Source organism: Oenanthe melanoleuca, chromosome 2 (assembly GCF_029582105.1).
Source record: "Oenanthe melanoleuca isolate GR-GAL-2019-014 chromosome 2, OMel1.0, whole genome shotgun sequence".
Taxonomy (NCBI): Eukaryota; Metazoa; Chordata; class Aves; order Passeriformes; family Muscicapidae; genus Oenanthe; species Oenanthe melanoleuca.
In genome coordinates, this window is record NC_079335.1 from 147,271,935 (window position 1) to 147,289,063 (window position 17,129).

Here is a 17,129-nt window from a genome sequence, read left to right on the forward strand (position 1 = left end):
TGTGGATTTTCTAGATTAGAAAAATGGAATTCTCACCCCAGCACTGGAATTTGGGGGGGAAGGTGCTGCATTGTGAGTTTCTCCTGTTTGGGAGCCTCTTCCAAATTCCTTGTTTGTCCTGCTTTGGGAAAACATGGCAGAGTGGTTTTTTTTTTGGGATACCCTGCAGACTGTGACCTTTCCATGGGTTCTTTTGGAAATGTTCCCTCCCTCTCCAGGTATCCTAGAGCAGCTCCTCTGGACACCTTCTGTGGCATCCTGGTATCTCCATCAGCACCAGGTTCCTTGCACCTCCTGGGGCCTGAAGGGCCATGAGAGCTGCTGAGGGACCACCAGAGGTGCTGAGGGACCTCCAAAAGAGTCTTAGCGGGGAAGGGGCTGCCAGTGGGACCCTCAGAGCAGGTTTCCCCCATGGCCCTGGATGAGGGGCTGGTTCTCACCTTGTGCAGCTGTGACACTGTTTGGAAAGAAGCTGCCTTTTTATGCTTCTCCTTCTGGCTGATGTTGGCCATTCCATTGGGATTGCTCATCCTCTGCCCTGGCTCCCTGTGGATGAGCAGGACCAGTGGGTGTTTCTCTTGAGTTGGTCAAACAGCTGGAAAAAAGGGAATGCTTTTAGGAATTCATGCTGCTGTTGGACATCCCAGGTTTACCACTGACCCTTTTGCTGCTGCAGCTGCCTGAGGCCTCACAGCCTCTTTCCCTGTTCCCTCTGTCCCAGGTACGACACCCCAGCATCTTCCAAGAAGAAAGTCCGGCCCAAGGACCGCAACAAGCTTTCCACGGAGGAGCGCCGGAAGCTCTTCGAGCAGGAGGTGGCCCAGAGGGAAGCCCAGAAACAACAGCAGCAGCTCCAAAACCTGGGAATGACATCCCCCCTTCCCTACGACTCCATGGGCTACGGAGCATCCCACCACAGCTTCATTGGCTACCCACCAGGCTACCCCATGCAGGCCTACGTGGATCCCAGCAACCCCAACGCCGGCAAGGTGCTGCTGCCCACGCCCAGCATGGACTCCATGTGCTCTCCGGCGGGATACGAGCATTCCCAGACTCTGGTGGGGCACGCGGTGGAGCCGGCGCTGAGCGCGGCGCAGCCGGTGCCCGTGGTGCAGCACGTGGCCACCAGCACCATGGAGGTGGCCACCCCGCAGTACGTGGCGCAGGGCGACGCTGTGGTGCACCAGGAGCCCAGCGTGGCCACCGTGCTGCCCGTGGCCACGGCCGGGGCGGTGCAGAGCCAGAGCTATGGCGTGTGGGACTCCAGCCAGCAGCCCGTGGCTGTGCAGCAGCCCTATTCCCCTGCCCAGTCCCAACCTGCCATCTACTACCAGGGCCAGACCTGCCAGACCGTCTACGGAGTCACCTCGCCCTACTCGCAGAGCACCCCGCCCATCGTGCAGGTAATGCCACCTGGGAACACCCAGGGAACCCACAGTTACTCACTCCCTGGTACTTCTCTTACTGGAGCATCTTCTCAGCTCTTCTCAGAGAAATTCCTGCCCAAAAGCAGGAGAAAAGCACGTTCCGGGGTGTTTTCTGTCTACAAATGGCAGAAATTGGAGAATCCTGGAATCCTGGAATGTGGGGTTGGAAGGAATCTTAAAAAAAATCAAATGCCACTCACTGCCATGGGCAGGGACACCTTCCACTGTGCCAGGCTGCTCCAAGCCCTGTCCAGCCTGGCCTTGGACATTCCAAGGGACGGGAGATACTGAACACATCCAGGGATGGGGAATACTGAACATATCCAGGGGTGGGGAATATTGAACATATCCAGGGGTGGGGAATACTGAGCACATCCAGGGATGGGGAATACTGAGCACATCCAGGGATGGGAGATACTGAACATATCCAGGGGTGGGGAATATTGAACATATCCAGGGATGGGGAATGTTGAACATATCCAGGGATGAGGAATACTGAGCACATCCAGGAATGGGGAATACTGAACACATCCAGGGATGGGGAATACTGAACACGTGCAGGAGTGGGGAATATTGAACACGTGCAGGAGTGGGGAATATTGAACACATCCAGGAATGAGGAATATTGAACATATCCAGGGATGAGGAATACTGAACACATCCAGGAATGGGGAATACTGAACACATCCAGGGATGATGGTTCCATAGTTTTTGGGGCCAATCAGGAATTTGCAACTTGCAGGAATATTTTTGGGTTTTTGACTGTTGAAGGGAGATTAGTGGATAAAAGCTGAGTAAAACATGGATGTGGGAGCTCAACTTCCACTGGTTTTTGGAAGTAGAGTCTGGAGCTACCAGAATTAATTATATTACAAAAATCTAAGGATAATATTAAGAAGGAATTCCTGTCTGGGAGGGTTGGGAGAGGCTGGGATGGAATTCCCAGAGAAGCTGTGGCTGCCCCTGGATCCCTGGAGGATCCCTGGAGGTGTCCCAGGCCAGGCTGGTGCTTGGAGCACTGTGGTCTGGTGGAAGCTGCTCTCCTGCAGTAAAGGATTTTTTGGGGGGGGAAAAGCAGCTGAGTGTGATTCCCTGATTTCCCTGTTCCAGAGCTATGCCCAGCCAGGTCTCCAGTACATCCAGGGCCAGCAGATCTACACAGCTCATCCACAGGGAGTCATTGTGCAGCCACCCACAGCTGTCACCACCATCGTGGCAGCCGGGCAGCCCCAGCCCATCCAGCAGGTGAGGATCCAGAGGGATGGGAAGGGTTTTCCCATGGGATAAAAACTGCCAGGGCACCTTTTGTGATCCCTCACTACTTCATCCCTTCTGTGCTGTTTGCAGCAAGAGCTGGTGGTCAGCAACAACCTCCTGGATCTGCCTCCACCTTCCCCTCCCAAACCCAAAACCATCGTCCTCCCTCCCAACTGGAAAACAGCCCGGGATCCGGAGGGGAAGATCTACTACTACCACGTGGTCACCAGGTGGGTGTGGGCGTGGCTGTCCCCTGTCCCCAGGTGCCACAGCCACAGGGCTTTGAGGTCCCTCTGGGATGGGCACTCCACCCTTTCCATGAAGGAGTTTTCCCAGTCTCCAACCTGAACATTCCTCTTGTTCCCTCTTGTCCTGTCGCTTGTTTTTTGGAACCAGAGTCCAGCTCCCACCTCCATGGGAGGAAACACGATTTTCCCAATGTTTTTCCTACACCTTTCCCATCGATTTTGGAAAAAAACCCCAGGTTTTGGATCAATCCCTATGAATTTACCTGAAATTATAATGACTTTTAAGCTTCTAAAAAGGACTTTTAAAAAATTTCCAATTCCATGGGAGGTATGGATGGGAATTCACCTCTGAAGGGATAAGCAGGAAGATTTTCTTCCATATCTATTTCCTGCTGTCAGTTCTTCCTGGCACACAATTCCTTGCATCCATGAATCTTTTCCATTTCCATTTTGGATTCCTCCCTGACACACAGCAGAGCAGGAGACCCTCAAACACCTGGAATTCAAACCAGTGGAGCAGGAATTGGTGAATTGTGTTGTTTGGAAGTGTCAGGATGGGATGAGGAGACCCAAGGGAGCCTTGGTGGAGGCTGAAGCTTCCCTGGGCTCTGCTGGGATGTTCCCACCTTTCCATGCTGGAAATCCCATCCTGGTGACAATTCCACAGTGTCACCATGGTAGAAAATGGTGCAGATTCCCATTTTTCAGTTCTTCCTGCTTGGATTTAACTTTCTCCAACTTAGAAACCTTCAAGTTAAGAGCAAAGCCGTGAATTTCTCATGTCAGGAATTCTGATGGCTGATGGATGTCCCAGCTGATGGGATCCTCCATGAGCAGGTCCCAGTTTCTCTGAGGAGGTGACAATTTCCTGTTTTCCTTCCTGCAGACAAACCCAGTGGGATCCTCCAACCTGGGACAGCCCTGGGGACGACGCCAGCCTGGAGCACGAGGCTGAGATGGACCTGGGCACCCCCACGTATGATGAGAACCCCATGAAGGTGAGGGAGACAAATCCTTGGGATGGACCATGGGGTGGGAGGTCAGTGTGGAGCTGGGAGGTGGCAGAGGGACAGAAGTGACCCCAGATCCTTTGGAGTGGCTCCACTGGACACTGGACTTCCCTGAAGTTCTGCCCTGTGTGTGGAGCTGGCCAGAAAAATGGGAATGTGGTGGAATAACATTGGAAAATAACAAACTAAGGGTGTAGCTCAGGAGCCTTTCCCATACCTGATTCCTTAGAAAGATGGAGAAAATCCATGGGAAGAAAGGAATAATTCTCCCACTGCTCTGGTGCTCCCACATTCCTGGGATTTTCCTGGAGCTGTTGTCTCCATCCTGCAGCACCCAGGAACATCCCACGTGGCTGCTGTTGCCTTTTCATGTGCTGCCAGCACCCCAAGGGTTAATCCCATTCCCAGAATGCCTCTGAGTGCTCCTGCCAGGATTCCTGGCGAGTTCACTCCAATGAAATTACAAACAAATATCTCCCTGGAAAAAAGTTAATTGGAAAATGAGCTCAGAGCTGGCACTCCCTGCTCAGCCAGGGGGCTGCTGCTTCCACACAGGAATCCAGAGAAGCCTTTTCAAGGATTTTTACCCCTGGAACAGTGTCACATTTATCCCATGACATTCCCTGATATTCCAGGATCTTGGGGTTACAAATATTCTTTACAGATATTTGCAAATACTGGGGTTGCAGATATTGGGATTGAGCAAGAAAATGTGAATTAGAAGCTCTGAAGGGAGATTTGAAGCTGGAGTAGCTGGGAAATGCATCCCTGTGGAGGGATGAGCTGCTCAGTGGTGGAGAGCAGCTTGGAGATGTTTGGGAACATCCCTGGGATGGGAAGAGGTGCTGAGGAGGAGGTTGGGATTTTCTGAGCAAGGAAATAGAGCTGTGCTGGTGCTTTCCAGCTTGGGAGCTGTTTTCTTGTGGGATTTTGGGGGTCTTTGTGCTGCCTGCACAGCAGAGGGAGCAGCAAGGAAAGGCATTTCCATAAATGTGGGCTTTTATCCCATAAATTGGGGTAAAGAGGAGCCCTCCAAGGGCTTCACCTCAGGCTGGCCATGAACCAGCTGCTCCTTCCAGGTTTTGTTGCTCACTCCAAACCCAAAATCCCTGAATTTCCCTGAATCCACGAGTTCCTCATCCCTCAGTGAGCCATGACTCTGGCTGACCTCAGGCTGAGCTGGTTCCTGCTCACTCCAGAGCTTTGATTCCTTTTCTTCTGGGCCAGGATGGCTGCAAGGTCAAGTTTTTCCTGGCACTGAATTCCCATGGTCACAGCTCCTGCCTCTGATGCTTCCACCCTGGAATTACAGCCACATTCCTTGGATTTTTTACCCTCCTCCCCACCCCACACCTTTCCCAGATGGATTAAACCCACTCAGGAGGGATTAAACCCACTGGCACCATCCAGCAGCTGCTGCTGCTATTCCCAGTGTTCCTGGGCTGTGGGGGAGGATTTTGATGGAAAGGCACAAGAGGAGTGAGAAGCCAGGATCACTATTCCCTTTAAAGCACACTTGAAATCTTGTTTTTCCCTTGGAAAAATGGCTTTCCTGAGGGAGGAAGGCCAGCAGGGACACTGGGCTGGATGCTGAAGGTTTTGCATCCTTTTAGATGGAAAATTTGGATTTGGGGTGAGTTTGTCTCTGCCCATTGGTTCTTCATGGAAAGGTTGGTGTCAATGGAGCAGATCCCAGCTGCTGGAAAAGAGAATCCCACTCAGGCTCCTCCAGGTTTCCCCAAACATTTGGCTTCTTGATCCCATCCCAGGCTTTGTGGCTTCTCCATTCCCATCTCCTCCAGAGGCTGGAAAATAGGGACACACCATTCTGGGGATATTCCTGTGTTAGTTTTCCTGGCAGCCTTTGGATTATGGGATTTCACTTTGGAGGGGTGAGGGAGGAAGGCCTTGATAAGGAGATTTTGATCTTAAAATAAATTTAAAATGGAATTTTAGCCTAAAATTAGGAAGAATTCTCTGAGGAGGAATTGGCACCTTGGCACAAGGAGGAGCTTGGAAATTGAGTTTTCATTTCTCCTCCTCATCTTTCCCTGCCAATTTTAACACCAATTTTTGCCCTCATCCCACATGGAGAGGGGATGGATGGGGAAAGGTCTGGGGCAGAGAAGGGTTTGGGGATGGAGAAAGGATTGGAGTAGAAGGATTGGGTGAAGGAGAAGGATTTTGGGGTGGAGAAGGGATTGGTGGAGGAAGGTTTGGTGATGAAGAAGGGATTCATCATGGAGAAGGGTTTGGGGATGGAGAAGAGTTAAGTGATGGAGAAGGATTTTGGGGGGTAGGGAAGGATTTCATGATGGAGAAGGAATTCGGGGTGGAGAAGAATTTGGTGGGGAAAGGTTTGGGGATGGAGAAGGATTTTGGGGTGGAAGAGAATTTGGAGGTGGAGAAGGATTTGGGGTGGTAGAAGGGTTTGGGAATGACAAAGGGTTTGAGAATGATGGGTTTTGGAAGGGTTTGGGAATGACAAAGGGTTTGGGAATGATGAAGGGTTGGGAAGTGTTCAGGAATGACTAGGGGTTTGAGAATCATGAGGGGTTTGGGAATGATGAGGGCTTTGGGAAGTGTTTGGGAATGATGAGGAGTGTAGGAAGGGTTTGGGAATGAGAAGGGCTTTGGGAATGGGGAGAGATTTGGGAATGATGAGGGCTTTGGGAAGTGTTTGGGAATGATGAGGAGTTTGGGAAGGATTTTGGGAATGACAAGGGCTTTGGGAATGGTGAGGGATTTGAGAATTATGAGGGATTTGGGAATGGTGAGGGATTTGCCATGGAGCACTGCAGGGTTTGGTGCCTGAGCCATCCTGAGCCATCTGCTCCCCATTCTCAGCCTTTTGAAGTGGCAGCCGAGCCTGGGGCCGGAGCTTTGATGTCCCTGCTCGGCCAAGCCTCGGCCATAAAACCTCCCTGGCCCGGCTGATTTACACCCTTCCCTTTGCTCCCGGGATTTTGCAGCTCTGCCCTCCAGCCAGGCACATTTGTAGGGATTGAAAGGGATTTTTTTTTCAGTGTTAAATACTTCTAAAAAGTGGGATTTTTTTAATTAAAAGAAATATTGGGACATCATCAAAGAGCAGAAGGAGAAGGGAAACCTCCCCCAGCTTTCCAAACCTTTAACAAATCCTTTTGCTCTTCCTGTCCTTACAATCCAAGTTGGGATGACCTGGATCCCAAAAAACGGTGTTGGTGCAGGGATGCTGCTTTTCCCTTCTTAGGCTCCAAGGAGATCACAGAATTTGGGATGGGAGTGTGTGGGAGGAGGGTGTGGATCCAGCATGAAGGGATGGGCCCTGGGATGCAGCTGGAGTGGATTCTACTCCGTTAGTAAATCAGGGATCAGTACTCAGGGAAGCAGCCAGAAATACAGAGAAAATTCCTTTTCTCTTGCCTGTAGCTAAAGATAATCCATGTGAATGCTTGTGGGGGGCCCCAGCCCTCCTGGGGAATTCGAATTCCTGAAGGAAAATCCACCACCACAGGACTTATTCCCACTATGGACCAGCCTGACTGCCCCAGGACCCACTCCTGCTCTTTTTCCAGCTTTTTTTTCCCAAAGCAAACAAGAGCAAGGAGTGGTCCCTGTGCCTCCCAGCCCAGGAGTGTGCTGGGAATTGTGCCAGGATTGGGCTGGGAAATGTGTTGGGACCAAGCTGGGGAGTGCCAGGAGCAAGGCTGGGAAATGCTGGGACTGTGCTGGGATCAGAGTGGGAATTGTGCCTGGATTGGGATGGGGAGCTCACAGGAACTGGGCTGGGAAATGCCTGCTTTGGGGTGTGGAGCATTCCAGGACTGGGCTGGGAAGCTCACCAGGAATGAGCTGGGAAGTGTGCCTGGATGGGGCTGGGATTGGGCTGGCAAGTTCACCAGGACTGAACTGGGGAATGCACCAGGCCTGGGCAGGGAAGTTTGCTGGGATAAGGCTGGGAAGAGCACCAGGAGTGGGCTGGGAAGCTCATGGGACCAGGCTGGGAAATGGCTGGTTTGGGGTGGGGGTGTGCTGGCATTGATCTGGGAACTGTACCTGGATCAGACTGGAAATTTGCTGGCCTTGGGCTGGGAAGGGCATTGGGAATGGGTTGAGGAGTGCACTGGAGTGGGCCTGGAAGCTCAGCAGAGTTGGGCTCAGCAACTGATTGGGATCAGGCTGGGAAGATCTGGATTGGACTGGAGAGTGTGCTGGCACTGGGCTGGGAATGTCCCTGGGAGTGGGCTGGGATGTCCCTGGGAGTGGGCTGGGAGCCACCAGGCTGTGGGACAGGAGCACTGTCCCCAAGGGAAGCGTTGCCATCCCCGTGTTCCCCTCTCCAGTCTTCCAAGAAGCCCAAGACGGCCGAAGCAGACACGTCCAGTGAGCTGGCCAAGAAAAGCAAGGAGGTGTTCAGGAAAGAGGTGAGGGGATGGGATAATGGGAGGGGATAATGGGATAATGGGATGATGGATGGGATAATGGGATAATGGGATAATGGGATGGGATGGGATGGGATGGGATGGGATGGGATGGGATGGGATGGGATGGGTTTATGGGATGGGATGGGATAATGGGATGGGATGGGATGGGATGGGATGGGATGGGATGGGATGGGATGGGATGGGATGGGATGGGATGGGATGGGATGGGATGGGATGGGATGGGATGGGATGGGATGGGATGGGATGGGATGGGATGGGATGGGATGGGAGCAGGGAGCTGGATCCAGTGTGTCTCCCACAGATGTCCCAGTTCATCGTGCAGTGCCTGAATCCCTACCGGAAACCCGACTGCAAGGTGGGGCGGATCACCACCACCGAGGACTTCAAACACCTGGCACGCAAGGTGGGAGTGTGGGGCACAGGGACATGGGGGCACAGGGACATGGGGACACAGGGACACGGGCATGGGGGGACATGGGGGCACAGGGACATGGGCTACAAGGACTTGGGAAGGTGGGGACAGGGAGAGACACAGGGACATGGTCACACACAGGGTACGGGGACAAAGGATGTGGGGACATGGAGGGTACAGGGACATGGGGATGTGGGACATGGGAACATGGATACAGGGACACAGGATGTGGGGACATAGGGACACTGGGTACAGAGACATGAGGATATGGCACATGGGAACATGGATGCAACAGGATGGGGGGACATGGAGGGTACGGGGACATGGGGATGTGGGACATTGGGACATAGGAACATGGATACAAGGACATGAGGACACAGGGATGAGGGGACATAGGGACAGTGGGTACAGGGACATGAGGATATGGCACATGGGAACATGGATACAGGGACATGGGGACATAGGGACACTGGGTACAGGGACATGGGGATGTGGGAACATAGGAACACAGGGATGCTGAAACATGAGGACACAGGGACATGGAATGTGGGATTGGGGACATGGAGAGTGCAGGTTCATTGGAATGTGGCAAGTGGGGACATGGGGTACAGGGACATGAAAATGTGGGGGACATGGAGGATAGAAGGATATGGGGACACAGGGATGTGGGGTTCAAGGAGTTGGGAACTTGGGGATGCAGGGGGATGTGGGACATGGGGACACAGGGACATGAGGACATGGGAGGTACAGGGACAGTGGGGTGTGGGGACAAAGGGATAGCCCAGGAAATGGGATTGTGTCACTCCAGCTGCCTCCAGCTCCTTGGAGGATGAGGGAAGGGAAGGAGAAATAGTGGGAGGATATTGGGAGAACAGTAGGAAATATTTAGGGAATATTTGGGGAATAACAGGGAACATTTAGGCAATAATAGTGAATAATTGGGGAATAATGGATAAATAATATGGAGGAATAATAGGAAATATGTAGGGAATATTTGGGGAATAATAGAAAATATTTGGGGAATATCTGGGCAAAACCAGAATAACTTAGGGGATATTTTGGAATAATAGGAAATATTTGGGGAATAATTGCAAATATTGGCACAATACCAAATATTTAGGGAATATTTGGGAAACAATAGCAAATTGAATATTGGGAATTATTTGAGGAATATCTGGGAAGTAATAGAAAAAATAATGTAGGGAGTAATAGGGAATATTTGGGAATAATAGGAAATATTTGGGGAGTAATAGGAAAATAGCTTGGGAGTGTGTGGAAAAGAATAGCAGATATTGGGAGAACAGTAAATATTTAGGGAATATTTGGGGAATATTTTGGGAATAACAGCAAAGATTTGGGCAATAATATGACAGCAGCTCAGGGAATATTTGGGGAAGAACGGGGAATATTTGGGAAGTAACAGGAAAATAGCTTGGGGAATGTTTGGAAAATACAGCAGATATTTGGGGAACAATACCAAATATTTCAGAAATATTTGAGGAATATTTTGGGAAATATGGGGAATATTTGGGAAATATTTGAGGAATATTTGAGGAGTAATACAACAATAGCTTGGGCAATATCTGGAAATAACAGAGAATATTTAGGGAGTAATAGGAAAGTAGCTTGGGAACGTTGGGAAGAAAACAGCAGAAATTGAGGGAACACTAACAAATATTTAGGGACTATTTGGGGACTATTTGGTGAATATTTAGAGTATATTTGAGGAATATTTGGGGAATATTTGGGGAATAATATAACAATAGCTTGGGCAATGTTTGGAAAATAACAGCAAATACTGGGGGAACACTACCAAATATTTAGGGAATATTTAGGCAATATTTAGAGAGTATTTGAGGAATGTTTAGGCAATATTTAGGGAATATTTGAGGAATATTTAAGGAATATTTAGACAATATTTTGGGAATATTTGAGGAATATTTGGGGAATATTTGAGAAATATTTGGGGAGTAATATAACAATAGCTTGGGCAGTGTTTGGAAAATAACAGCAGATCTTGAGGGAACACTACTACATATTTAGGGAATATTTAGGGAATATTTAGGCAATATTTAGGGAATATTTGAGGATTATTTAGGCAATGTTTAGGAAATATTTGAGGAGTATTTAGGCAATATTTAGGGAATATTTGAGGAATACTTTAGGAATATTTAGGGAATATTTGAGGAGTATTTGGGGAATATTTGAGGAATATTTCGGGAATATTTGACAAATATTTCGGGAATATATGAGGAATATTTGGGGAGTAATATAACAATAGCTTTGGCAATATTTGGAAAATAAAAGCAGATACTGAGGGAACACTACCACATATTAAGGGAATATTTAGGCAATATTTAGGGAATATTTGACGAATATTTGAGGAATATTTAGGCAATATTTAGGGAATATTTGAGGAATATTTGGGGAGTAATATAACAATAGCTTTGGCAATATTTGGAAAATAAAAGCAGATACTGAGGGAACACTACCACATATTTAGGGAATATTTAGGGAATATTTAGGGAATAATATGACAGTGGCTCAGGGAATATCTGGAGATAAGAGGGAATATTTGGGAAGTTGGAGCACATTGGACTGACTCCTGGAATTCCCGTGGAATTCCCACAGCTGACCCACGGCGTGATGAACAAGGAGCTCAAGTACTGCAAGAACCCCGAGGACCTGGAGTGCAACGAGAACGTCAAACACAAAACCAAGGAGTACATCAAGAAGTACATGCAGAAATTCGGGATCCTCTACAAGCCCAAAGAGGACACGGAGCTGGAATAGCCCCTGGAATAACCCCCCAATCCCAGCGGGACTCGCCCTTCCGAGCCACCAACCTGTGAATTTATTATTATTATTATTAATTATTATTATTATGACGATGATGGATTTTTTTTGGGTTTTTTTTAAGGAAAAACAAACTTGGTTCCCGTCGCTGAGGATGAGCCAGGCTTTCCCAAGCCTGCCTTTCCTGATCCAGGCTTTCCCAAGCCAGGCTCTCCCAGCACTGCTCCCAAGCTCTGTATTATATTTTAACCTATATGTGAATATATTGATAATAATTTGCTTTTTTTTTTCTCCCGTTGCTTTCAGCCCCAAACGTGCCGATCCCACGGGAACGTTTGGGAGGAGACTTTGGGGGTTATTCCCGGATTTTTTTTTTTTTTTGGTTGTTTCCTTGGTTTTTCCTTTTGGTTCTGCGAGGTTTCCTCCTGTTTTCCCTGTAAATACTGCGGATTTCTGGCCATGTTGATAAGATTGATTTTACTGCTTTGAGCATTTTACTTTATCCAATTTTTACGGAACTTTTTATGTAAAAAAAAAAGAGCAAAAAAAGAGAAATAAAAAATCAAAAGAAAAAAAAAACAACAACCCAAAACAACCCTGAACCCCAAAATCAACACAAGGGGGACCTGGCTTGGGATGTCCCCTCTGCTTTGGTGACCTCCTGTCACCCTCAGCATTCCTGGAAATCTGGACCCCTGGGAAGGGAAGTTTGGGGTGATCTGAGAGCATTTTGGGGTTAAAAATGGCTTTTTCTGTCCCCAGTGCCACCTGCCTTGGGGTCTTTATGGTGTCCCCTCCTTCTCCTAGGGCCACCCACGCCTGGGGTGGGTCTGGGGTGGGTGTGGGACACACAGACACATCCCAGGACACACCTGGGGACACGTGGATGCCCAAGGACACGAATCCCAGGGACACATGAGGGGTCCCATCCTTGGGACGTGGCCCTGGGGAAATCTGGGACACCTGGGGACACCCAGCCCAGGGATGCAGGGACACCCAAGGACACACCTTGGGGACAAAGGGACACCTGGGGACGCTTGGGATACATCCTAGGGACACACAAACAGCTGAGGACACAAATCCTGGTGACACACAGACACCTGAAGGGACTCATGGACAGCTGGGGACACTTGGGACACCCGAGGGGGCACATCCCAAGGACACATGGACACATCCCAGGGACACATGGACACCTGGGAATACTTGAACACCTGAAGGGACACATCCCAGGGACATGCATGGACACACGGACACCCGAGGACACAAACCCTGGTGGCACCAGTGACATGTTTAATGCCCCCACCCAAGGACCAGCCACCAAAAGTCCCTTGTCCCACCCCCCCAGAATCCCTAAAAAAATACAAAACCCACGTAAAAAACCCCCAGGAATCCATGGGGAAGCGGGAGAGCCACCGGGGTGTCACACGGCCGAGGTGACATCCCCCGGTGTCACAGGGCGGACGGAGGTGACATCACACGGTGTCACACGGCCGAGGTGACATCCCCCAGGTGCCACAGGGCGGAGGTGACATCCCCCGGTGTCACACGGTGGCGGTGACATCCCCGGTGTCACAGGGCGGAGGTGACATCCCCCGGTGTCACACGGTGGCGGTGACATCCCCGGTGTCACAGGGCGGAGGTGACATCCCCCGGTGTCACAGGGCCGAGGTGACATCCCCGGTGTCACACGGTGGAGGTGACATCCCCTGGTGTCACACGGTGGAGGTGACATCCCCCGGTGTCACAGGGCAGAGGTGACATCCCCCGGTGTCACAGGGCGGAGGTGACATCCCCCGGTATCACAGGGCCGAGGTGACATCCCCCGGTGTCACACGGTGGAGGTGACATCCCCCGGTGTCACAGGGCCGAGGTGACATCCCCCGGTGTCACAGGGTGGAGGTGACATCCCCCGGTGTCACACGGTGGCGGTGACATCCCCGGTGTCACACGGTGGAGGTGACATCCCCTGGTGTCACAGGGCGGAGGTGACATCCCCCGGTGTCACACGGTGGCGGTGACATCCCCGGTGTCACACGGTGGAGGTGACATCCCCTGGTGCCACAGGGCGGAGGTGACATCCCCCGGTGTCACACGGTGGCGGTGACATCCCCCGGTGTCACAGGGCGGAGGTGACATCCCCGGTGTCACACGGCCGAGGTGACATCCCCCAGTGTCACAGGGCGGAGGTGACATCCCCGGTGTCACACGGCCGAGGTGACATCCCCCGGTGTCACACGGCCGAGGTGACATCCCCCGGTGTCACAGGGCCGAGGTGACATCCCCGGTGTCACACGGCCGAGGTGACATCTCCCGGTGTCCCGGGCGCTCCCAGCTGCAGGAGCCGCTCCAGCTCCGCCGGCTCCTCCTGGCGCCGCGGGGACCCCGGGACCCCCGCGGGACCCTCGGGGGGCTCTGCGGGGAGGGACGGGGTCAGCACCCCGGAATTCCACAGCGGGAGGGACGGACCGAGGGATGGGGGCGGCTCCCGACCCCATCCAGGGCTCCCTGATCCCACTGGGGGCTTCCCGACCCCATCCAAGTGCTCCCTAATCCCGTTTAGGGGCTTCCCGACCTCTCTGGGTGCTTCCCGATCCCGTCTGGATGCTCCCGAAACGCACCCCGTGCTCCCCGACCCCATCCAAGTGCTCTGTGATCCCATCCCCATCCCCATTACCCCATCCCAACCCATCCCCTTATCCCATCCCATCCCATCCCATCCCATCCCATCCCATCCCATCCCATCCCATCCCATCCCATCCCATCCCATCCCATCCCATCCCATCCCATCCCATCCCATCCCATCCCATTATCCCCTCCCATGCCATGCCATGCCAATATCACCAAACCGTGACCCTCCCCAGGTCTGTGTGTCCCCAAACCCCCCAGCTCAGGGTGTCCCCAAACACTCCCCACGTCTCGGTGTCCCCAAATTTCCCCCATGTCTCAGTGTCCCCAACCCACATGTCTGTGTGTCCCCAATCCCCCCATGTCTGTGTCCCCAATCCTCCCATGTCTGTGTGTCCCCGATCCCCCCATGTCTGTGTCCCCAAGCCCCCCCGTCTGTGTGTCCCCAAGCCCTCCATGTCTGCGTGTCCCAACCCCATGTCTGTGTGTCCCCAAGCTCCATGTCTGTGTGTCCCCAACCCCACGTCTCGGTGTCCCCAATCCCCCCATGTCCGTGTCCCCAATCCCCCCATGTCTGTGTCCCCAAGCCCCCCCTGTTTGTGTGTCCCCAAGCCCCCACGTCTGTGTCCCCAATCCCCCCCTGTCCGTGTCCCCAGTCCCCATGTCCGTGTCCCCAATCCCCCCATGTCTGCGTGTCCCCGATCCCCCCCTGTCCGTGTCCCCAGTCCCCATGTCTGTGTCCCCAATCCCCCTGTCCGTGTCCCCAGTCCCCATGTCCGTGTCCCCAGACCCCATGTCTGTGTCCCCAATCCCCCCCATGTCCGTGTCCCCAGTCCCCATGTCCGTGTCCCCACCGCCGCTCCCGCGCCGCTCCCGGGCCCGCGCTGGCTCCAGCCCGGCGCTGTCCCCGCCCAGGCCGCTGTCCCCCCGCAGCTTCTCGGCGTCCCCCGCGTCCCTCGCCTTGTCCAGCTGCCGCTTCTTCCTGCAGGTGTCCCAGCTGGGGGGACACCGGGGGGGTCACCGGGGGGTCCCCAAAGCCCCGCGTGTCCCCAAGCCCCCCCCGTGTCCCCAAAGCCCCGCGTGTCCCGCACTCACCACTTGAAGGCCACGTAGGCCACGAGCCCCACGACGAGCGCGGCCAGGAGGGCGCAGTACAGGGGGATGATGTCCCCGGGGGGCGGCTCGGGGGGAGCCCCCGACACCGGCGGCGTCACACGGGGGGGCCCCGACACCGCCGGGGTCCCCTCAGGGAGAGGAGCCGCGGCCTCGTCTGTGGGAACCCCCAAAATAAAGAAAAGGGGGGCGGATGTTGCAGGCCGTGCCTCGGTTTACCATTGGAGAGAGGTAAGGGGTGAGGGCCCCGGGTTGGGGACAGCTGAGGAGGTTTGGGGACAGCTGAGGAGGTTTGGGGACACCTCCGAGAGGGACACGGGGGGAAACTGAGGCAGAGTGAGGGGGAATGAGGGGGAAAGGGAAACTGAGGCACATGAGGGGGGATGAGGGGAAAAGGGAAACTGAGGCATGAGGGGAAACTGGGGCACAAAAAGGGAATGAGGGACAAAAGTGGAAATTGAGGCACAAAAATGGGGATGAGGGACAAAAGGGGAACAGGCACAAAAAGAGGGAATGAGGGGGAAAAGGGAAACTGAGGCAGAAAAGAGGGAACAGGATAAAATGGGAGAAAATGAGGCACAAAAGGGAATGAGGTGAAAAAGGAAACCGAGGCACAGTGAGGGGGAATGAAGGAAAAAGGGAAACTGAGGTGCAAAAAGGGAATGGGATTAAACGGGGGGAACTGAGGTACAAAAAAAGAACGAGGTGAAAAAGGGGAAATGAGGCACAAAAAGAGGGAATGTGGTGAAAAAGGCAAACTGAGGCACAATATGGGAAATAAAGGAATGACACAAGGAAAGAGACATGATGAAAGGAAACTAACTGAGCAGGACATGGGGAACAGGCACCACAAGGAGAAACAGGCACAAAAAAGGGAAATTAAGCAGCAACATGGGGAAACTGAGGCACACAAAGGGCAAATGAAGGAGCAGCAAGGGGAAACTGAGGCACAATATGGGAAATAAAGGAATGACACAAGGAAAGAGACACAATGAAGGGAAATTGAGGCACAAAAGCAGAAATTAAAGGGCAACATGGGAAAACTGAGGAACAAAAAGGGGAAATTAAAGAGCAGCAAGGGGAAATTGAGACAACATGGGAAATAAAGGAATGACACAAGGCAAGACACGACAAAGGTAAACTGAGGCACAATATGGAAAACTGAGGCACAAAAAGGGGAAATGAAGGAGCAGCAAGGGGAAACTGAGGCATAATTTGGGAAATAAAGGAATGACACAAGGAAAGAGACACAATGAAGGGAAACTGAGGCACAACATGGGAAATGGGAATGAAAAGGGGAAATTAAGGAGCAGCAAGGGGAAACTGAGGCACAAAAGGGAAACTGAGGCACAAAAGGGAAACTGAGGCACAAAAGGGAAACTGAGGCACACAAAAGGGGTAATTAAGAAGCAGCAAGGGGAAACTGAGGCACAAAAGGGACACTGAGGCACAAGAGGGACCCCCCTCAGTGCCCCCTTTGGGTCCCGGTGCCACTCACGGGTGCAGGGCGGGCAGGGCGGGCACGGCTCCTCCGGCTCCTCCTCCGCGGGGCTCCGCGCTGCGGGTTTGGGGCATTTTTGGGATTTTTGGGGTTTTTTTTGGAGGGTGTCGCTGGGTTCGGGGTGTTTTTGGGGGTACTCACTGCGGGTGCAGGGTGGGCAGCGGCTGTCGCAGGGCTCGGGGATACCGGGGGGACACGGGGGGCACCCCCCGACCCGCCCCGGCACCTGCGGGCACAGCGGAGATCCTGCCTCAGTTTCCCCTAAATCCGCGAATTCCCACCAGAACCACCCCAAAAACCATGGAAAAAGGGG

At 52.5% G+C, this 17,129-nt stretch overlaps 1 protein-coding gene across 1 annotated transcript in view; it reads left to right on the plus strand.

Annotated features, from left to right (window-relative positions):
- SETD2 (SET domain containing 2, histone lysine methyltransferase) overlaps positions 1-11,854 on the plus strand; it is a 51,058-nt gene extending 39,204 nt beyond the window's left edge. Inside the window, exons 15-21 of the mRNA XM_056484017.1 lie at positions 722-1,403; positions 2,538-2,672; positions 2,775-2,914; positions 3,819-3,930; positions 8,268-8,348; positions 8,671-8,772; positions 11,413-11,854. Coding sequence (XP_056339992.1) covers positions 722-1,403; positions 2,538-2,672; positions 2,775-2,914; positions 3,819-3,930; positions 8,268-8,348; positions 8,671-8,772; positions 11,413-11,574 — 1,414 coding nt within the window. The 3' untranslated portion in view covers positions 11,575-11,854. The remainder of the gene's footprint in view (positions 1-721; positions 1,404-2,537; positions 2,673-2,774; positions 2,915-3,818; positions 3,931-8,267; positions 8,349-8,670; positions 8,773-11,412) is intronic.
- Positions 11,855-17,129: the final 5,275 nt, after the last annotated feature.